Here is a 23,702-nt window from a genome sequence, read left to right on the forward strand (position 1 = left end):
CATGCGTTGACCCGATTCGGTGGCTCAGTCTATCTCTGAAGGCTGAGTCCCTTGGTCTCGCTCTTAAATCTTACTTTTGTCTCTTGTACTTATTCAATCTACGCCACCCCTCTCGTGTCCCATTTGCCCTTGCCACGCTGGACGTGACACTAAATCCTGAAAATATTTAGAAATTAAGAGCTTTTTGAAAAACTAGAGAAGTTTCTTGGGCTTAGTTTCAGATAAAAAATACTTGAGGGCAAGAATCACATCTTAACCACCTTTGTATTCCCAACACCTGGTACAATGCCTAATAACGTAGTATACTAAAGTTATTGAGGGTCCACATATATTCGAAATCTAGATCAAATTTATGACCATTTTATAAAAATGAGTAAGACTTTAACATTTTTAATCATTCATTCATTCAACTAATGTTTGAGTAATTCCCACATGCTAGGTATTGAGTTGGTCACAGAGATATAACCAAGATAGACATAATGCCTATGTTCGTGTAGTGACTATTTTAGTAGGGTATAAAAGAGCAACAAATAAGTGAATAAGCAAAAGAATGACAGATTATGATAAATATTAAGAAAATCGCAAGAGAGGAGGAGCTGACCTTTGATATCTTAGAATGGATCTTTCTGAAGGGAAGACATTTAAGCAGAGACTTAAAAGCTTAAGTCTACCAAAAACAAGCATGTTTAAACAAGACTGGAGGGGAGGATCAAAGAGGACAGAACTGTCAAAAAATCATCCAGGCCATGCATAGGAAAAAAGGTCTCACAGATTGGCAGAGTTTAAAGTGATCTTAGAAAGAATCCAAAACCCAATACAGAAGATCATTTGTAACTACTAAAATCGCAATATCATGGATAAGGCTCAAAATCTGCATTTTTACCATCTTCTAATAAAAGAAACCAGAGCTCCCTGGAGAAATGGCTCATTCTATGGCTGGGACAGGAAAAATACTAAATAAACACAAAATTTCCTGATGCCAGAAAATTAGGGCGTATTCTCCTCCCTCAAAAAAAACAAAAAAGCAATAAAACCCCACAAAAGGTGCTTTCTAACGGACACAGGAGCCATCTTCAAGGCACTCACAATGGTCAAAACTGGAACAATCTGAGCAACAAAATTAATAATGACAGTATTGGATTGCAGCCCATAAAAAAATCCACTACTCCACATGGATATAAAGAATTGAATTAATAAATAAATGGGAGAAGAGACAGCTCTTCATAACAGAAGAATTTAAATTAACAAATGTAAAAGAAATTAAGGAAAGAGAAAACAATGATTAAGCAAACACCACAGAAATAATTGTTGCAGGCAAGAACCATCACTGGATGCTAAAACAATATTTACAACGTCTCAAATTATCTACCCTACAACAGATATATTAATTACAAAGGGAAAAACAATACAGTCGGCGCTCTATATCTGTGAATCCATAGCTGTGAATTCTGCATCCAAAGATTCAACCAACCATGGATCAAAAGTACTTTTACAAAAGTTGTGTTGGTGCTAATATATACTATGGTAGTTGGGCCTAGGATGGCTGCATCTGTATTGAACACGTACAGACTTTTTTTCTTGTCATTATTCCGTAAACTATACAGTGTAACAACTATTTACATAGCATTTACCTTGTATGATGTATTGTAAGTAATCTAGAGATGATGGAAAGCATGCGGGAAGATGTGTGTCGATTATATGCTAATACAATGACATTTTATATAAGGCACTTGAACATCCATGGATTTTAGTATCCACGGGGTCCTGGAACCAATCCCCCGAGGATACCAAGGGACAACGCTGTAATTTGACAATGGAGAAATTGGGAAGTCATCATCTTAACCAAGTCAAGATTAATAGTACCAGCAATAAGACAAATCAACATCGTGTATTCTCTAATAAAATGCGCTGAAAAAGGTACAGCATCCCTTCTGGGGTATCCTTGCCATAAATGCATAACCTCACTCCAATCATGAGAAAATATCAGAGAAACTCAAACTAAGGGATAATCTACACTATAACTAGCACCCACTCTTCAAAAACATCATGGAAAACAAGAAAAGGTCATGGAAGACAAAATAAAAAAAAAGACTGAGTAACTGTTATAGACTGGGTGGCACTAAGGAGACATGAGAACTAAATGCAATGTAGGATCCTGAACTGACCGTGAGCAGAAAAGGACACTGGTGGGAAAATGCAAAATTCAAATAAGGCTTGCAGACTAGTTACCAGTATTGTACCAACATTACTTTCCTGGTTTTGATCATTTTATTATATCATGGTAATATAATATGTTAATATTGGGGGAAGCTGAGCAAAGGATTCAGACTTCAATTTTTGCAAATTTTCCAGAAGTCAAACATTATTTAAAAAAAAAACAAAACTTAAAACTAACTGAAAACAGTAACAATTTAACAAACAGCTTTAGGTGATTACTATGCACACTGAAGTCTGAAAACTACTAATGTAGAAAAACTGCAAACATACAAGAAAAGGTTGGCATGTTATAGGAACTGTTGCAGTACTAATTAAATACTAGAATGGAAAACTGATCTGGCCACATACAAAAAAAAGTTCTTATTTTCGTAAATGTTAATAAATGGAAAGACATTTTACTCACCTTTATATCACTACCTGGTGTGGCACTAAGAGCCAAGATTCTGAAGTGATTTGTATATTTGACTAGTTCTCTTACAACCTTAAAAAAAAAAAAATTCTTTAATTTCATCTGCCTAATACAAAAATAACAATGATTCTTACATAAGCTATTATATACGGCCCACTATCGTTATCCCTTTATTCACAGTATTGATGGTATAGTGGATGGAACTATCATTAGTCATATTATTTGAAGAGCAAATGATTTAGGCTTATACTCCAGTCTACACCAATCAAACACACTTTAGGGTTTCTTCTGTATATATAGCTATGGCATTAAGGCCTAATACAGAGGCAAATCAAAACACTCAGAAGGCTAATTCAAGGGCAAATGGAAGAAAAGAGAGTCCACTCTCCATTGCTTGGGCCATAGTCTAGACTTACAGCTATATCCATATGCACATTTACCAGATTAAGACAAATCATAACATGAAAATAGAAAACATTTAAATACCAATATAAAATTAGATTTGAAATGAAGAAAGTTTTAGGATTTTAAAGAAATTAGATTTTATGTGAAGGCGCACATTTTTAAACTAAATTTAATTAATAAAAGAATAAGGCTAATTTGGGGTAGTTTTAAAAATCTAACTTTCCTTTTAAATCCTAACACATTTTCTCAGTGGCACCAAAGCATGATTCTAGGCTTTGCAGTTTAGATTCAACACCATTTCTGGTCTGATTAATACTGGATAATTTGCCAGATTCTCATATGCCCCTTCACATGAGACCCCAATACAAGGAAAAAAGACCCCTAAGTAAACTGAGTTGCAGGACTAGTTCTCAGTATCTCATAGTTTCACATTAGATTCATAAAACGGTAAAACCAGATTATTTAAAAACTGCTCTAAGGCTGGCCAAGTGGCATGTTGGTTAAGAGTTGGCGTGGGAGCATGAGCTCTGAGCAGCAGGGCCCGGTTCGGATCCCACATGAGGGCCAGTGACACTTCACCCTCTACAGCTAAGATGGTAAATAACAGCTCTACCTGGAGCTGGGCTGCTGTGAGTTGCCCACGACAGCGTAGGCTGCTCTGGGGCTGCAGTGCGATGCTGTAAACTACCGTGAGTGGTCAGCAGCTGGAGTGAGCTTTCGTGAGCCGCCATGAGGCTGTCCAATGGCCAGTGAGCGACTGCCTCACCCGGGAAGAGCGCAATGATCACAATACCAACATGGGCCAGTGAAGTGACATCCTCCACAACTAGACTGAAGAAAAGGACAGCAACTTGTCTGTTCCCCTTCCCCAATTCCCCAACACTGTTTCCTTCCCCCAATTCCCCAATAAAATCTTAAAAACAAAACTGCTCTAATTTCACTCCCTGTCATGGATGAATTCAATGAGACTCACAGTGAATCTTGATTAACACTCAGAAAATATTTCTGGAGTTTTTTTTGCTGTTGTTGCTGTTTTAAAGATTTTATTGGGGAATTGGGGGAACAGCTTTGGGGAATCAGGGAAGGGGAACAGACAAGTTGCTGTCCTTTTGTTCTTCAGTCTAGTTGTGAAGGACGTCACTTCATTGGCCCATGTTGGTATTGTGAGCATTGTGCTCTTCTCAGCTGAAGCAGATCAGTCGCCAGCCATTGGATGGCTGGTCACAGCAGCTGATGCCAGCTGCTGCCACTCACGCTGGCTGCCGGATAATCACGGTAGCTATGGCAACCCACTGCAGCCCACTGCAGCCTACGCCATCACAGGTGACTCATAACAGCCCAGCTCCAGGTTGAGCTGTTGTTCACCATCTTAGCTCTAGAGGGTGCAGCGTCACTGGCCCATGTGGTGCTCCCAAGCCAACTCTTAACCAACAAGCCACTTGGCCAGCCCCGCTGGAGTTTTTTTTAACATGATACAGAATGCATATAAAGTTGGACATTATATTTAATCGAGACTTAAATAGAACTGTTCTACAATAATTAAAAACTGATGCAAGACAAGATGTCCCTAATACATAACTTTTTTTCCAGGAGGGATTCTCAAGCATTTTGTAGCAGAGGAAATAGTGCTGTGTTTGTAAACCCAGAAGCTACCTTCTTTATCGAGCTGATGTGCTTGTTAGAACCTATATCTGGAATATTCAATGTAGCATAAACTTTCAGAGATGACTGGGTATGAATGAAGTCAATGCACATCTCAGTGTACTCAAGAAAAGCATGAGCCTTGTAGTTTTAAAAAGAAATCACCTAATGCCTAGAAATTGTTTGAAAGTAAATGAGTTAAAGTTGCTAAACATAAGCTGAATCTTCAAAATAAATTCCACAGTTAGAATAAAAATTTGCAAATGTCCCTCTCAAGCAGAAACCTTAACACACTGGGTATTAATTAACTTTGAAAAATATAAATAAATTGAAAAATATATCCAATTCTTGGCTGAGATCAGCTCTAAGAAAGGTGACAATTCTCCAGAAGATGCTACAGAGATATAATACAATAAAAAAGTCCCCAAAGAAACTACTTTACAAATCCACAGTGAAATTCATATCATTGCACTAAATGAAACAACTTCCCCTTCTATCCTTACTCGATAAACTCTTCCTAGTATCACCAGCTATTATAGTTTTAACTATCTACCACCTACATGATTTCCAAATCTGTATCTCCAGCTAAACACTCTCCATGGAGACCCATCCTTCTATCACCTCCTGCCTGCTGGATATCTACAGCTAAATCCTTCATAGACACCTCAAACAACAATCAAACTGCACCATCTTTCCATAATACCCCAAATCTTCTCTGCCTCCAGAACTCTTTGTCTTGACTAGCAGCACCAACATCCTCACAATCTTCCAAGTCAGAAATCTGGGAATCATCCTAAATGTCTCCTATCCCTCAGTACACCTGCCATTAGCCTTCTCTCCTCTAATCTCTTTTAAATCTTAAGTATCACCCCAGCTAAACATTATGTCATTCAATCCTTAAAAACAACACTAACAGTTAAGTATTATTTTACCTACCTGCCAAGGAATGACACTATCCACTACCAATCTTTGGGTTATCTTAATTCCAAAACTCCACCCATATCCTACTTTAGATCCCTGCCTCAATGATGATTAGGCTCTCATCATCTATATCTGACACTAATAGCCTTGTTAAGCATTAAGAAAAAAAAAAGACAGCAAAGACACTGATTAGAGTAGATGAAGAAAGTATTTCCTATCACTATTCTGAGTTAATGTAAGGTTTTTCATATTGATAACACCATCAATAACTTCCACCATTAATAATTATTCCCCAAAATACTCTTTAACAATGTTTACACTACAAAATACTTTTTAAACAAGACATTACCTGGCAATAAGCATAGTTTCCAAGAGCTTTATGAGCTTCATCAATAACTAGACACTTGATTTCAGCAGCAGGACAAGCTCCTCTAGAAAGGTCATTTATCATGACTTGAGGTGTAAGAAAAAGGACTCTCTTACTGCTCCATATTTCCTTCCTAATGAAAGCTTGAGTAGATCCTGTAAATAAAATTGACACTGCGTAAACGATGGGGTCTACACAATCGCTTCAAAATGTTCTGACAAGCTACAGGGATTCTCTTAAGATTGAATAAAGCAAACCTATTCATTAGGGCTAGACTTGCTACATGTACAGGCATACATTGGGGGTTCGGTTCCAATAAAGCTAATATCACAATAAAGCTGGTGGTAATCTTTTAGCTGATGGAGGGTCTTGCCTTCAATTTGTTAAGAATTGCAACATCTGTGAAGTGCAATAAAGCAAAACACAATAAAACAAGTTCTGCCTATAGACGGTATTTTAAGGGGAAAGTTGTAAAAACAAAAACAAAACAAAACATTGCGATCTGGGTACTATTTCACATGGCTCAGAATTCCTTTAGCTCAATTTCCAAGAGAACTTGTAGTTTCTCCTGGGTACTCAACTCTTAATTTCAAATTAGCCCATTCTTTTTAAAATACCTGTCATTTCGGCCATGTGGGGCTGCGGGATGCCCATCACTCGGTAGCAAGCCTCGATCTGTTGTGTCACCAAAGGTTTCGTGGGGGCCATGAAGACCACTTTGCCAGACGGGTACCAGCGGTAGAAATTGTACATGACCACGGCGGCAATAAAGGTCTTTCCCAACCCGGTGGGAAGACACACCAGCGTGTTGCAGAACAGAGCGGCTCGGGCGATGTGCAGCTGGTAGTCCCGCACTGGGCAATTAGTAGGGTAAACCCACAGGGCTCCCGCTGAGGTGCAGAACCCGCCATTCTCTAGACTCAGCTGCCGCTCTGCCTCATACACTGCGACCAGCAACACATCATCGTCCGACTCCAGCTGTTCTTCGGCGGCCTCTGCCGCGACAGGAAGACGCGCCTTGGAGATGCCAGGGCGCTGAGGCCGCTCAGTTCCAGAGCTGCAACCCGTAGGCGCAGCGGATCGGGAGACGCTCGAGCCCCACGTCTGGAAAAGCGTCCTTTGCCGTCCGCTCATGAGGCCGACAACCACCAAAGGCTCCTCTCAGACGTCAGCAGCTGCAGCAGCTCAACAGACACCGTTCCGATCCCCATGGGTTACCTTTGCACAAAACAGTGGAACTGGAGGGCGGGACTGGGGCCACTTTATCCAGTTGAAAATGCCGCCACTGAGTTTGCGTTGAAAATATGATTGGCTGGCTTCCCGGAAACCCTCGCCCGGAGACGCATGCGCATTATTTTGGAGTTACTCTAAATTTGTTCCCCTTTTCAGTTTTTTTAGACTCTGAATTTGAGTTCCGGCAGGGCGTCATTGCTAAAATAATACCACTTGAAATAATAAAAATAAGCTGGAGACCCCGAGGACGATGGATACTCATATTTCAGTGAACTTAATGTTATTGATAGTCTAATGTGCTTATTCCTTGTTGGTTTTTTTTAAGTCTGAACATGAGGTGAAACCGAAAGTGTTTAGATTGAATTAAATAACTTGTCTTATTTCTCTCTCCAGGCTGAAAAAACAAAATGTCGGGTCTCTTTTCTGCAGTATTAGGAGTGGCAATCCATTATCTTAATATGTTTATTCTTAAAAGAGAAGTAAATGGCTTGGTCCTGCTAGTCGTTGGAAAATCCAAAAGAACAAATGTTCTGATGCTCCTTTACATCTTCACAAATGTTAGGGTCGGTGTGGTATTAATCTACTCTAGTGATAGCTTTCTACCTCAGACTTGAATACAATTCGCAGCTTCTCCACTCTAAACCTGGTGACTTTAGGTCACCTCTGTAAATTTGTTCCCTCGTGTATTGAGGAAAAGTACGCACATACCAAGAAATGTCTCAAGCATTAATGTCACCCTCATCACTACCACCAGCAAGCGGTCTCCTGCGTATAGCTTCATTACATTGTTTTATTTGGTCAAGCTCCTGAATTTGCTTTTACACACCGTTTCTCTTGTGTTTGTATTTTGGGGGGGGGGGGATAGGGGAAGAGACATTGTATTTTAGTTTCATCTGAATGAGTTTTATAACGGAGGTGGGTCCCCCTTCCTATCATCAGAGGACCACGTGGGAAGATGGCTTGTCTACCAACTTGGAAGCGGGCCCTCAGCTGACATCAAATCGGCCAGGGCCTTGATCTTGGACTTCCATCCTGTAGAATTCTGAGAATTACATATTGGTTGGTTAAGCAAAAAATAAAATAAATTTAAAAATAAAATAAAACGGAGGTGGGATATGGGTTGTTCTGATGACAAGGACTGAGTCAATTTAGGTGTGAGCTTTTAGTCTAGAACTAAATGAAATGAAATTAGATGTCCGAATGTTGCTGTTTTCTTCAAATAGATTATAGGCTTTAAAGGCATAGCAGCCCGTCGGTAAAAAAAAAAAAACAACAAATAAGCAAATATGAGTAATGTCTGGTAAACATCACTACCATCAGAGGTCTCCTCACAAGGGTTCCAACTGAAGAGTACCTGACACCATTCAGTTTTCTGTGTAGTTGGCCATTAGGGCCACATCCGCTGAGTTTTCACCCGGACTCAACAAAGTAGCCCTCAAAGCACAGCCTTGACGTCACTCAAGGACGCGCTCCAATCCCGCCGCGTAGCGCAATGACCCCACCCCCTCGAGCTCCCTGCGGGCTCCACGCCACGCCCCGGGGCGTGGCGATGCCGAACCGAGGCGGGCTGGCTCAGTAAAGCAGAGGCAGCGGGGGAAGATGGCGGCAGGCGTTCCGCAGCGGGCCTGGACCGTGGAGCAGCTGCGCAGCGAGCAGCTACCCAAGAAGGACATTATCAAGTTTCTACAGGACCACGGTTCAGACTCGGTACCAGAGGCGGCGGGGCGGCGGGGCTGGTGCGGCTGAGGGACGCCTCACCCCCCCGGAGAAGCCCGTACATTCTATATTCCTCTGTGCCCCCGCCCTCGTCCTCCCCACGGCCGGTGGCCTGGAAGGCCGGAGAGGCCTCGCGTGCGCTCAGGAGCCACGCTCCCGCTCCTCCGGCCTGCCCTGCTTGGGCGGGTGGAGCAGGTTCACCGCTTGGGGCTTGCAGGCAGCAATCGCAGAATTAGAGCTCCATTGGGATCCTTGAGTGAGGGTGGAAGCTATGGGAAAAAAAGAAACCCAGGAGATACTGGCGGCTGAGGCGTGGGGCGGTCGAGGGCCGGGGGCTTGAATGAGACCTCTGGAGGGGTGTGCGGGCTGTTAGGGAAATGGGAAAGGATAGGAAGATTTTGTGAGAATGGTGTATGCGATTTGCTTTTCTCATCAATTACTAAATACTGAATAATGCGTGTGATTTTTTTTTAATCGTAAATTGCGATTTAACTTCAAAATAATGGACCTTTATACATGGGGGAGTGAACATGTGCATTTCATGTACAGTGGCCTCCCATTGTTGTAGAAAAACTAAAAATCTATTTGGCATTCTTTATAGATATACCAGCATTTTTCAGCATAGTCTCCATTTTAACCACCGGTCTGTAGTCACGAATTATTTTTGTCAGATTTTTTTTGTTCCAGAAATTAAGATCATTCATACCTCTCAAATTGAACGACTGTACAATTTGTTATGCAGGAGGCATTGCCCACTATAGGAAATAGAAGCATCAGTCTATGTGATTTATGTACAATTTTTTACTTCAGTTCTAGCATTTAGAAATATTGTTTCTGGGTTCTTTTGAGAAGATTGTGGTTTTTCATTTTGAGAGATCTTGAAAGGGAAATAAAATTTTCTCCAGCTTCCAGCCTCATACATACTCTTGAATCCTGACATCAGCAAATACTTATAAAACATCTACAGCAACAGCTGTGCTCATTGTTTCAGGATAGAAGGATGAAAAAGAAATACCACGCGTCAGGGATACCATTTTATACCATTTTACCATCTTGGTGGAATTATTCTAAGCTAGTTCATATTTCAACTCAAACAATAAAGTAAATATTTAACATGTAATACCTCAATACTGTGCTTCATTCATCGAATTCTTATAAAACAAATTATCCCAATGTGGAATCTAATGTAAAGCTGCCCCAGGTGGGACACTTTCAACAGACTTGGATATCAAAATATTTTTTAGTGCATATTCTACAGTGTACATTCACATGCTTCAATGTTGATTTGACAGTCACTGTTTTATTGATCATAAGATACCAAAGAGATGTTTATATTTTGGATATTTTCCTAAAACCTTGCTAAAGAAATCACAAAAATGCCAAAACAACTAATTGCTTCTATTGAATCAAAATAGCCTTTCCCCATCAGCGTTTATCATTTAGAACATTTCTCTAGGACAAGAAGAAAAATACAACAGTGATAGTGTTAGAAAAACTGCTTTATCAAAAGTTTAGAAAAGTCAGAGAACAACAGAGAAGGTAAGACAATAAGGAATCAAGCAAGGTCCACAAGACAGAAAAGGAAGCAGACTAAAATCAAGGAAACAAGTTATTAAAATCCTGTTACATGATTTTGAGATGAAGTTATATGATTTTGATGGCTTGATATCCTGCTGCCAACTTAGTCTTACATTTGAGAGAAATGTAATTCTGTGGATTATCCTTACAACCCTCTGACAAAGATGCTGTTATTTATCTTCCACTATGATGTAGAAACTGAGTCTTTAGGAAAGCTTAGTCACTTGTCTAAAATCAACTAGGATTTTAATCCACAGGGCCTAACTCCACAGCCCCTAAACTTAACCATTATATATCCAGCTTTGTGTGCTTCCTAGTCTGCCAAGAATGGGTTATAGATGTGTCAAGATAGCTGTGCCCAACATGGCTGGAGGCTCTGCTAGAGCCAAGTGACATCCTGCCAGGAGCGGCTTTGCCCAGTTACCAAAGTGTGCTTGCTGTATAAATGTGCTTTTCTGTGAGTTCTGTGATGGAAAAGGGTTAATACACACCTGTGTGACCCGTACATAATATTACACTTCCAGTCTTGTAAATCTCATAAATGCCCAATGTCTTTTTTAAATCTTTTTTTTTTTTTTTTGGTGTTACGAAGTATGGTATAAAATACAATGCTTATTTCATTTTTCTGTTGTTAGTAGTGTTGAAAACATAATTGCTAATATAAAAGGTCATTTTGTAATTTTAGACCCTTATATGAGGGAAATTATTTTGTCTAACCAGCTTTTTTCTTTATAGTTTCTTGCAGAACATAAGTTATTAGGAAACATTAAAAATGTGGCCAAGACTGCTAACAAGGACCATTTGGTTACAGCATATAACCATCTTTTTGAAAGTAAGGTGAGGAGTATTTTATTTTATTATCAGAATATCTTTTTAGATATGTTATTCCCCAAAATAAGTTTTGAATGCATTTATTTGCAGAATATGTTAAAGTTTTACACCTGCAATTTTTCTTAACTTTAATCATAAATGGCTGTCAACTCTAGAAAGGCTAATCTGCAGTATAGTGGGATATTTTGATATTTTGAAAGGGACCAGATTTTTAAAATAATTCCCTAGTAGTTTAAGATGACAAATTCTTAAGGGCACTGAAAAATTGTGAACTCCAAGGTAAGCTCCATTTCATTAATGAATTTAAAGTCTCAGTTAGACTTATGCTGAACCTTTAGAAAACCAAATTTTAAGAAATTCCCCAGTATGTGTTCACTATGAAATGGCCATCTTCCACAGAAAATAATCTTTATTAAGCTGTTTGAATAGTATTCATGTCTCTGAGCCATGCATGGTTCTCTTTTCAGAATGTATATTGTGAGATGGTTTGAAGGTCACAATTTGTTGATTAAAATGCTTAGCATAAGATTTTTCCTTTGTTCTTAGGCAGTTTCCATGGATTTACATTTGAATTATGTGGCCCACATTCATGGTGCAGATGTTCATTGCATTGAGAGGCTGGAAATCTACATGTCCCTCCTCGCTTTTACCCAATCCTGAATGTGATAAACGTTAGAATATTTTCCTTACAGCGTTTCAAGGGTACTGAAAGTATAAGTAAAGTGTCCGAGCAGGTGAAAAATGTGAAGCTTAATGAAGATAAACCCAAAGAAACCAAGTCTGAAGAGACTCTGGATGAGGTTTGTATAGAATGTTGTCTTATTTAATTCTCATGTGAATTTCAGAAAAGTATTTGCTTTACAGCACTGATTTCTCATAGTAAGGGGTGGTTAAATGTGGCCACTTCCAGTGTGCCAAACACTGATTTAGAGTGTACTGAATCAGGAGAAAAAAAAAAAAGCCTAAGGTGGAGTTGGGGGTGGCGAAAACCAGAGCTACAGTTAGGAAGCCTTTCCGGTGAGAAACCTCTAGCGTTGTATTTTATATTGCCTCTATGTCTGGCCAGCACTTTGGAGCTTTCAAAGCTATTTTAAGGTCCTGATTTTATAGCCAAGTTGGACTGAGTGAAGGAAGCTTCATTTTGATTATTTTTAGCTTTTTCCAATGTACATGGTGTCCTTGCAATAGAAATAGTCTAGGCCTGGCTATAGAGTCTCATCTTTCCCAAACCGGGTTTTATATTTTGGTACAAAGGTTTGAAGAACCAGATAACACCACTTCTGCAATAGACAGCCTTCACAGAGCTACGGACAGCTCTTAGAATGGCCTCCGTAGAACTGAATTGATTATAATCTTGCCACTTCCGGTAAGATCTTGCTAGCTAAGCTCATTCATCCCCAGCAGTCTCAGTTTCAGTGATGATAATTAATAATAATTCTTATAAAGAGGTGTGGCTTATTGATAAGGTATAGCATTTGGGTATTTGTGAAAAGAGTATAAGATCAGGTATAGAACTATAAATGTTGATATGACTAAAGCTAGTTAATTTGCATGCTCTTTTCCTGTTGGTTGAAAAGCACATATTAACGTTTATGGGTACGTAAACACAATAAAGCAATTTTGAGGTTTATCACAACTGTATTGATAGATGTTATACTGTGCAAATATTGAGCAGCTAATAAGGTAGAGGTATACTAATAATTACTAAAAGGGTTGCAAAAGCAATTGGCAACATAGTTTACCTTCAAGACAATTAGAATAAGGGAGGTATAAGGCAGCAGATGGTGTATCACTCACTACAAGGTTAATAAAAAGTTACAAATAAAAGTAAAAGGCTGGAAGGTCTGAAGACTAGAGATATCTTGTGAGGGTCGCAAACTATATCCTCTATTTAAGGCCTCTTTCCATTTCATTACATTGAATGGGTCAGCCTGAGCCCAGTTATGTGCTCATTGTCTTCCTAGCACCTGGATTCTGTAGCCTCTGGGCCAGTACTTTGCTGATTCCTGCTGCCTGCTTTCTCTGTTTGAGCTTTGGGACTGCAGAGCAAGCACTGTGAAGAAAAATGTGTATTGGGCTTAAGATAAATTCATATTTAATGTCAGGAAAGCGTTTTCTAGTTTCACTGCTACTCAGCACCTTTGATACTCTCCCTTTCTCAATTCCACATCACACCGCCCATAGTAACTAGATGCTTTCTCAAATTCTGTCCTCTTACTCCTTATTATATTCTCCTGTGTTGTGTTACCAAAATGTTAACATAGTTGTAACCATTCTCTTCTTCCCAAGTGAAAAGTTCTCAGAATCTTTGGCTTTTTCATTCTCATGTCTCCCTCAGGACTAATGCTCTCAAACATCTCCCTTCTTTTTCAAATTTATTCCTTTTTGCTTCTCAAGCATTTCAAGTCCTCAGTCCTGAGTGTTGGAAAAGTCACTCATCTCCTGCCTTCATTCTTTCTTCATCCATTCAGCCCCCAAAGGGCTGTTCTAGTAAGCTTTCTAAAATATTTTGTAAACCATACTCTGCTCAAAACTCTTCAGTAATTCTGTACCGTCTACAACTGTGCTGTCCAATACAGTAGCCACATGTGGCTACTGAGCACTTTGTGGCTACTCTGAATTGAAATGTGCTTTCAGTGTAAAATATGCACTCAATTTCAAAGGCTTAGTGTGATTTAAAATGTAAAATATCTCAACATTGACTACATGTTGAAATGACATTTTAACTGTTTTGGGTTAGTGTGCCAACTGACAACCTAAAATTACATTTGTGACTCTCATTGTATTTCTGCTGGACAGCATTCTTGACATTCAGTCTTCTAATACCTGGCCCTGCTCAGCTTCAGGTTTACTACTTCTATTGAAATATTCTTCGGCCATAAATGTCTGCTCATTGTCTACAATACAGAACTACCCTTCCCCACTTTCAGACTTTATTTCTTTCTTGGTGTGTCTTGCCTCTTAACTTACCTACTTGTCAGTTCTGTGTCTGTTTTAAGACAGTTCATAAGCTCATGGCTTCCTCTTGACGTTTTCACCATCCCAAACTTCTATATTTAACTGCATAAATTCTGGTAGCACATGGTATCTATATCATTTATCTGTACCTTACTTTAATGTAAAGAACCTTGCCTAATAGCTCTTACTAGGTTTTCAATAAATCAGTCATAGCCAAGAGATGTATTGTCTATTATGTATTAAATAGTTGAGGGAAGTTTTCAAGTATGAATTAATATTGGACAAGAAAGTGTAAGTTGGGGCAGGAACTCACTCAGAAGTCAGAAATGACTGTGCCAGTACTCAAGCCAGAAACTTGAGATTCATTCTTTAGAACTCCTTCAAATTTAATCACCAAGCTCTGTGGATTCTGCATACATGGATCTCAAAACGCTTCATCTTTTGTTATCCTCACTGTTAGCATCCTTGCGTAGGCCTGGACTACTCTACTAACCTCTTCCTAATAAGTGGCCTCACTTCCACTTTTGATTCCCTATCCATTCCTCACATTGGGTCACAGTAATCAGTTTAAAACACTAATCTGATTCTGTAACTTCTGTTTAAAACTCTTAATTGGCTGCTCAGTGACCTGAAGATAAAAACCCAGATTCTTAATATGTGCTACATGTCTTTCCAGCCTCATCTCATACCCCTCTCTCCTGCCTTCCTCCCTTGCAGACTATACTATTTCCATGCTCTTCCCTGCTATTAAAATGTTATTCTCTGTTCTAAACCTTCCCCACTATCACCTGAGTAACCTTCTCTTATACTTCATGACGCAAATTGCCTCAGAGAAACCTTTCCCACCCTGTAGCCCCTACTGAGTTAGGTCACTGTGTCATTCCCACCTTAGCATCGTGTATTTCCTCTACAGGTCTCATGTAATTATACCCATGCTACATTCTCAGCTAGAGGGAGGGCCACAACCGGGTCTGCCAGCTCATCTATGTTACCTCCAGTTTCCAATACATAAAACATGCTCAAATAGGAAAAATTAATGTAATATATTCTTGTTTTTAGAGGCTATGATGTGACCCAGTTAACTGCAGTTGAATGATGACACTCAAAGTTCCTTTATCTCAGGGACCAGAAGTACCTAGGGAATATAGTCATTTGATCATTTTGGACCAAGAAATTGCTGCAAAGCCAGGAAATTACCTAGTAGCCAGGTTCATTCAAGCACTTAACTCCAGGATAGACATGAACAAACCAGATTGTTGCAGTGAAACCCAGAGTCAAATCAAATAACTAGAGCAGTGTTTTTCAGTATGTTATATAGGTCCCAGAAACTCCAGATGATTTTCTGGTGTTATCAAAGCTTGTATGTTGTGTTTCCTACTTGAAGACTCACTGTGTGTTAGCTAATAACAGCTCTGAGAAGTCGAGCAGAATAGAGGCATATTTAACTTTAATGAACATAGTGTTTCTCAAACTGAATTACATCAGACCCCTTTTCTAACAGTGTTAACACCAAGGGATGAGTGATCCATAAAAGACACTGAAACACTGAATAGAGTCTGTCAGTGGGCAGTCTGGCACCTTCACCATTAAGACTGAACCATAGCCACCAATTTAATGTGTTTGCATTATTCTAGGACCTCTAATGTAGTAACACAACACGCCCAACAAATGGGAAAACAATAGAATGACATTAAGATTTAAAATGTGGTCATTGTTCACTAATCATACCTTTCCATTCAAATAATTATATGTAATTTCTTAATGAAGTGTTAAAATATTCTGATATTCTCACATAATATATGTAGTCATTCCCATTTTGTGGCTTTTAAAATTTTTTAATTAAAATTATTTTCAAATTTGGGATATGTTACTAGATTTTTGTCAACTATATATTTTTTAAAACCATTTATTTTTCTGATATAAAAACATGCTATTTTTAAAAACAGAAAATAGAAAAGAACACATATAATTCCAATACCTAAAAATTAACATGTTTAACATTCCAGAATGATTTTCTATGTGTGTATTCATTTAAATAGTTGAGATTTTACTGTAGTTTCAACTTTCTATTGATTTTTCACTTACTGTTAGAAGAATTTTTCACATTATTAAAAACTGAGTGTTATATTACCATAAAAATGTGTGGTTATTTTGCCATTACGGGAATAGTGCATTGGGTAACTTCATAAAGATTTTTTGCTAAGTTTCAAATTACTTCTTGAGCATATATTTGTATAAATATAATTATTATTTATCCCACTTTTAACATCTTTAAATTGCATTCCAAAGAAATGGCACCAGTCTACACTGCTACCAGTAGACACCTGACCATTTATAGGATTTCTTGATAAAACAAGCTTGGAATGGGAGTGTCAGGGAGGAAGTTAATGTTTTATAATGCAAATTGTACTCAAGCTGTAGATGTAACTTTCTGATTCTAGGAAGCAGATTAGCTTTAGTTGAAAGTGTTAGTCTTTAATTCTGCATTGGAATAGGGAGGGCTTTATACCCACCCTATCCAGGCCTTACTTTGATGGGGAAACGACTGCCAGGTTACTGCAAGGTTAAATGAATTGACACAGAAAATGACTTATCTAATACTTGACATTCCATGTGTGCTTGTGAGGAAGTCAAGTCGTTCAGAGCATGGGCTTTATATCCAAGCTAATTTCCAATCTTACTCAGTCACTTAGGAGATGTAGGACCTTAAGCAAACTACTTAACCACTCTATCCTTATATTTATCTAAAATAGGGATAACAGTGCCTACCTCATAAGGCAGTGACAAATAAAAGTTAATTTATGTAAAGCATTTGGAATAGTGCCTGGCACAGAGAGGGTGCTCAGTAGATATTAACAGTTTTAACTATTAACATCAATAGAGGTTAACTATCATCACTATTATTTGCAATATTTTGGTATAGTGGAAAGAACAGGGGCTTTGGATTCAGACAAACCCAAGTCCATATTCACTCTCTACTACTCATTAGCTCTGCTGCATAAATTCCCTGAACTTCAGTCTCCTCGTCTACAAAAATGCAAGTAGGTGACACCTTCTTCAGCAGATTATCAGGATTCTGTGGGATGGTGTGTTAAGTGACCGTCAAATAGTAAATGTTTGGTATCTTTTATTTACTTTCCCATTAAATGTTCTATATGGTAAAATTCTATATATTCTTAAGTTTGACTAAGAAATTGCTTTCCTCACAATATATGAAATCACCATTGATTAGATTAGCCTTTAATGCAGCGGTTCTCAACCTGTGGGTTGCAACCCCTTTGGGGGTCGAATGACCCTCTCACAGGGATATCCTAAGACCATCGGAAAACAAAAAGATATTTACATTACGGTTCATAACAGTAGCAAAATTACAGTTATAGAGTAGCAACGAAAATAATTTTATGGTTGGGGGTCACCACAACATGAGGAACTGTATTAAGGAGTCGCGGCATTAGGAAGGTTGAGAACCGCTGCTTTAATGTAAAAAAAGCCTAATAATCCTGCTTTCTAGGAAATAACGCTTATTGTAATTTCTATAGATAATTCAATTCATTGTGTGAATATCTTTTCTAGTTCATGAACAGGCGCAACATTAGTCATTCTAACTGGATATAATAAAAATATTTAGTAATGTCAATTATTGGTACTAAAACCACTCAAATCTTTGAAAATGTTACAATGCTTTATTTAATGCCTTATGATTTTATAGGAATTAAATAGTAATGCTATTCTTAACCTTGGGAGATAACTCAATTCATTTTATGGTTTCTTGAATAATTAACAGAATCTTGCCAAAAGAACACTGGTTTCCAAAGAAACAGGAAGTCTTAAAAATTAAATTATAGATATCCTAGTTACTAATATTCTCATCACAGACTTGAAATGAGACTTTTAACTCAGAGGTGAACCAGAATCAAAAGTTTGTTAACAAATCTGTGAAGCTCTTCGAACATAGGTCACAGTTAGCTGTATAAGTAGTCTCTCTCTCATCCTTCTAAAAGGACATGAGTTAGCAACTGTGTGTGTGTTGTCTTTGTTTTTAGGGCCCACCAAAATACACAAAAGCTGTTCTTAAAAAGGGGGATAAAACCAACTATCCCAAAAAGGGAGATGTTGTTCACTGCTGGTATACAGGAACACTACAGGACGGAACTGTTTTTGATACCAATATTCAAACAAGTAAGTCTAAATGTAATCTTTGTCTTTTTGGCTTTAAGGCATTACAAAATATCTGTAGGTGAATGACTGACAGTACCTTTTTATAGGCTGTCACTTTTTTCCAGAAGTCTTTTGCATCTTTGATTTACTTAGAAGAGGTCTTCAGTTCACTACATAATGGCTGGGTAAATTAAGACCTCTCGGCCATTGAAAAGCAAAAACTAAATAAAGCTTAGTCTAAACTTGGTATCTCAAAGCGAGGCTTTGGTATGTCAATAGAGAAGGCAGGACAGTGTGCTATTTAAGTGGTGTGAATAAAGGCCCTTCCCCTCACCCCCATTTAGACCATAATTGTTTTTACATCAAAAATTTTGATAAATTACCTGGTTTTCTTAATTTTTCTTTCTTTTCAAATGCATAGCATGATAAATTCTGAAATCACTTGAAAGACTTAAATACCTGTTTTTCCATTGGAACTTAATCTCATCATTAATTATAAGGAAAATCTGTTTTACAGGTTCAAAGAAGAAGAAAAATGCCAAGCCTTTAAGTTTTAAGGTTGGAATAGGCAAAGTTATCAGAGGAGTAAGTAAAAAATGGCAATGAATCAAGAGATTGTGGCACATGCTTCTTGTGGCATGGTGCCATAAAGAATTATTAATAGGATTGGGGATGTGAGGAAAACAATGTTTGGTGTCTTTACAAATTGGCACTGTCATCACTAACTGATCTGGCACAAGTTACGGTCTCTGGGTCTTGGTTTCCCAGTCTCTAAAATAAGGACAGTACAGTCTACCTCAAGGTTGTTAAAAGATTAAATGAACATAACTTAAAGCATGTAATATGTCAGACTGAAATTTTTCCTTCCACCCTACCCCTTTTATTATTTTTTTCATAAAGTAATTCTTAGACTGTTTGGCTTTTTAAATTTGTATTTAAGATTCTTGTAAGATGTTACTTAGCTGTTGTGTACTTATACATGATCAAGAAAGGTGAACTACCTATTCCACTGAACTGATAAAAGCATTTGTTCTGTAGCCTTCTCACCTCTCACAATGTAAGCTCAAACACCAGAAAATCTTTCAAACATAAGCATGCCTTTACCCACTTTTACCTATGAGAAGTAACAGAAGGAAACTTTGAGAAAAAAGGAAGTCAGCTTCAGCTATATTGACCACTGCAGTGTACAAAAGGAGATAAAAGAGCAAAGCCAATTATCAGCTTCCCTGAATCAGGTTCCATGCTGGAGCCCACATATTGTTACTCTGGACATCAAACATTAATAACTGAAACGCACATTTAAATGCAGATAGGAGAACCCTCACTGTTACTCTTTGTACTTTGGGTAAGTCCTAAAATATAATAGTTCAATCATATCCAGAACCCAAAATAGTATATAAAATACCTTGAAAATAAAAGTTTAATTGAAAATAACCTTAACTCCTATCTGATTATACCAAGTTGATAGCAACTATGTATCAAGTTGAGCTATTTTTCTATAATTTGCCTACTGGTAAATTTCTTGTAGTTAAAACCATATTCTTAATTTCCAGTGTGACAGATCTGTATCCCTTGAACTTTATGTGATTGTTACATTTCAACAGAGTATATATTAGTATTACAATACATTCTATATCCTTGCACCATGTTGATTTAACTGTTTTTGGTAACTGCTTTTAAGGATCCAAATTTGGACAAAATGGAGCGGTAACCCAGAAACCTCTATCATTTCTTTGAATAGTTTTACCTTTTGCAAAAGATCTTAATGTTCTAACATGCAATTTATGTATTATAGTGACTCCACTATTACAATTTGGTAATCTTAAAATACTTTTACAGTACTTATTAGTTTATCCCTGTAAAAATAAATTTAGAAGTTTGTCCTGATAGAAAAGCATAGCAAAATTTTTATGATAGTGCTTATAAACTGATTTCCATAAGTATGACATATTAGTTTACAAAAGTACTTTCATATTGTATCATTTGAGTATTATACTGAAAAATAGTTTAATATATCCTTTTTTTTTTCTTTTGAGGAAATAAAGGACAATGATTTGGGGACTCACCCAAGGACATTACCTTAGGACATAATGAAATCCAGTTATAAATTTATATATATATTCTCATCTTCTGGTTTTGCATGTATTTTTTGCAAAATATCATTAGTTTTGATTTTATTGTCTTGCCTTTAGTGGGATGAAGCACTCTTGACAATGAGTAAAGGAGAAAAGGCTCGACTGGAGATTGAACCAGAATGGGCTTATGGAAAGAAAGGACAGCCTGATGCCAAGTATCCTTTTTTCCTTGTAATTAAAGAAAAATCACTAAAAAATATCACCTGAAGGTATGAAAGATGCTGTCTAGCTTAATGTCCAGGTTAGGAATGCTGTCCAGACCAGTCTTCCTGACTTTAGTGCTTTTGTGTCAACACTTCCCATAGACAAATTAATATTTCCTATTGGTACAAAGTATTCGCACTTGAGCTAGAATCTACCATTTTTTCATCTTAATCAAGCTCTTAATTTTCAAGACTTAAGCTGTGAAGTTTAACTTTTCCTCTTTGAAAGGCAATTGTTCATATCTGAAAAGTTTACTTCAAGGAATTAAGATGCCCAAAACAAACAATTATAGCAAACTGTAGGATACAGATAATAGCTCGTAATTTTATGCTACAGTATAATTATAAATAAGTACTCAAAGCTCAGAAATGGAACAACACATGTTAGGGATTACCAGTGAAATGAAGACCACAGGTCCACCACACTGTGCACATCTGTGATTACTACCAATGATAATACTTTTCTGATAGGCCCAGTTTGTGAACAAGCAAGCAAAAAGACCCATGACTCTAGACCAGAGGTCAGCAAACTTTTGAGATGGAAGAGCCAATCCTGTCTCTCACAACAATTTAAAAATTACTCGAGAGCCATAAAACAAATGAAATCACCATTATGTGAATAATATTATCCTTTAAAAATTTTATAAGTGAAACTATGATAGTTTTATTTTCATTTTGTTTTACTTCAGAGCCACATGTGGTTCGCGAGCCGCAGTTTGCCGACCCCTGCTCTAGACCATTCTGACCAGAACATTCCAAAAGCTAAGTGGGAAGGCATTTTTTGCTCGTTGGTTCCATTCCCATTGGACTAGTTAAACCAGTCAGAGTAAGTTTGAAAAAAATACTTTGGAAGTTCTCTCTAGTTTTATCAGATAAAATTATTTTGGAATATAAGTCTCTTCTGAGCCTATCAAAATCAGATGGCCAACCGCGGCTCCCTATCTCATGAAGAATCTCAAAAACAATCAAGTCCCACTCTTCTCTAAATTCAGCACCTTAAAATTCACAGCAAATATCAGATATAGCCTCATATGAACTTTGATTTTATACCCAGCTACCGTATTTGCCGGCGTATAAGACGATTCTTTGGCCCTGAAAAATATGCCTCCAAGTGGGGGGTCGTCTTATATGCCAGGTACACTTCAGATAGACTGCCCATAGTGCTTGCCCCGTGCCATAGTGGCCTCCCGATGCCCGCCCACTTCATTCCACATACCGTTCAGGCATCAGCAGCGCTGCTGGGTGTATGCTCGGCTGTTATGCGATTTTGCGAGTGTGGTAAATTCGGGTTACCGTATATTTCTTTACATATGCATTGAAGATTCGCGATTTTGCACTATCATGGTGCCTGTTAGAATGTTGAAGAGCTCGCACTTGCGCACTAGTGAGGTCCCAGGGAGATGCTGATGCAAGGGTGGACCAGACTGCTATAGTGACAGGGCGGGCAAACAGGGAGCAGGGACCAATCAAATCAGGCTTTGTATACAGCCAACAGCCAACCACAATACTGCACCATTGTACAGTACAGCATAGAAAATGTCGACCAGTCAAACCCCTATCATCCCTATCATGGCACCAGCCAAAAGAAAGAAGTATGATGCAAATTTTAAACTGAAAGTTATAAACTTTGCTAAGGAAAATAATAATTGTGCTGCTGCAAGACAATATGGAGTAACAGAAAAGATGGTTCGGGACTGGAAATCAAATGAGAAAGCATTAAAGAGTATGCCAAGGGGTAAGTGTGCATTAAGAAGAGGCACCCCACACTGGCCAGAACTCGAAAAACATGTAGCAGACATGGTGGCTCAACATCGCCAAAACGGTTATGTGGTGACACGAAATACAATACGCTTCTTTGCACTTCAGTGGGCCAAATCAAATCTGATATTGTTTTACCTTTTATTTGGTGTGTGGAAGGTGTGCGGAAGAGGGGGTAGTCTTATACGGCGAATATATAACAAACTCTGTATTTTGAGTGGAAATGTTAGGGGGTCGTCTTATACGCCCAGTCGTCTTATACGCCGGCAAATACGGTACATTGAAATCATTTTTTTTCTTTGGTTCTTTTGAGTACTGAGTAGCAATCTTCATTAGCAGTGGCTAATTCGGGAGTACTAGTGAGGCATCCAGGTAAAGAAGACTCTAGTCCAGACTAAACTTATCTAGTCAGCCGATAATCTCCAGTCACAAAGATGCCTCTATTGGGAACCACTAAGCCAGTATGTATTCGCCTCTGAACCAACTATAAAGCCTTTGTCTTTGCAGTTAATTACCAATATCCAGTATACATAATTCTGATTTTAAACCAAGGTTATTGGGAGTGAAGGGAGAAGCAATTTGTATTATATTTCCCTTGACTTCTTCAACAGAATTCCACCAAATGCAAAACTCATTTTTGAAGTGGAATTAGTGGATATTGATTGAAATAGCAATGCTTCAGATCTAAAGACATCAGCAATGGCCATGAAGAAACTTATGTAAATAATTTCAGCTGGTTACTATTGTAAGGGAAAAATCAACTGGAAAATTCAAGAAGTTAGAACTTGTTTACTTGATCCCCGAACCTTTAAAAAATGTAATTCATTATAAATCCCTGAAGTTTAAAATATTTTATTACAGCTGTGTAAAATACTGGTTAAGGAGAACTCTTTTTCCTTTTACCTCATGTTGTAAACTAAAAGGCTCAATAAAAATCTGTCCAGCATCTTGATTTGTTTGGTGTTAATATATTAATGTTCTGATTAGGTTAACCATGGCTGAGACTTCATCCAACCAGGGAGTAACTGGAAAACTGGACACTCTGCCAAGGACACTCATCTTAAAATCTTTCAGTATTCTTGTATAGTGAGAAGGCAGAAGCAGAGATTGAGAGGAATCAAAAAGGTAAAAGGACTAAGAAATTTTAGCAAGAATAGCTGAATTCAAGAAAA

At 38.0% G+C, this 23,702-nt stretch overlaps 2 protein-coding genes across 3 annotated transcripts in view; one reads left to right on the forward strand and one right to left on the reverse strand.

Annotated features, from left to right (window-relative positions):
• Positions 1–7,277, reverse strand: part of FANCM (FA complementation group M) — a 60,700-nt gene extending 53,423 nt beyond the window's left edge. The window contains exons 1-3 of one of the 2 annotated variants that reach the window (XM_019624786.1): positions 6,578–7,277; positions 5,943–6,115; positions 2,621–2,698 (exon numbers count right to left, since the gene is read on the reverse strand). In XM_019624786.1, the coding sequence (XP_019480331.1) occupies positions 2,621–2,698; positions 5,943–6,115; positions 6,578–7,094 (768 nt within the window). In that variant the 5' untranslated portion in view covers positions 7,095–7,277. The remainder of the gene's footprint in view (positions 1–2,620; positions 2,699–5,942; positions 6,116–6,577) is intronic. The other variant, XM_019624787.1, reaches the window with a different exon arrangement.
• Positions 7,278–8,474: 1,197 nt separating this feature from the next.
• FKBP3 (FKBP prolyl isomerase 3) lies at positions 8,475–23,482 on the forward strand. The gene is made up of 7 exons (XM_019624792.1): positions 8,475–8,900; positions 11,223–11,324; positions 12,011–12,118; positions 18,320–18,455; positions 18,952–19,019; positions 20,627–20,724; positions 23,142–23,482. The coding sequence occupies exons 1-7, from the start codon at positions 8,793–8,795 to the stop codon at positions 23,194–23,196; spliced, it is 675 nt and encodes a 224-aa protein (XP_019480337.1). The 5' UTR covers positions 8,475–8,792; the 3' UTR covers positions 23,197–23,482.
• Positions 23,483–23,702: the final 220 nt, after the last annotated feature.

The sequence above is a fragment of the Hipposideros armiger genome, unplaced genomic scaffold (genome assembly GCF_001890085.2).
Source record: "Hipposideros armiger isolate ML-2016 unplaced genomic scaffold, ASM189008v1 scaffold_608, whole genome shotgun sequence".
Taxonomy (NCBI): domain Eukaryota; kingdom Metazoa; phylum Chordata; class Mammalia; order Chiroptera; family Hipposideridae; genus Hipposideros; species Hipposideros armiger.

Bases quoted from the DNA above. Each gene is read 5' to 3' on its own strand.
- FKBP3 (XM_019624792.1), top strand. From the start codon at position 8,793: ATGGCGGCAGGCGTTCCGCAGCGGGCCTGGACCGTGGAGCAGCTGCGC. The intron at 8,901-11,222 runs GTACCAGAGGCG...TTTTCTTTATAG, and splicing joins AGGACCACGGTTCAGACTCG to TTTCTTGCAGAACATAAGTT. The intron at 20,725-23,141 runs GTATCCTTTTTT...CTTCTTCAACAG, and splicing joins AAAGGACAGCCTGATGCCAA to AATTCCACCAAATGCAAAAC.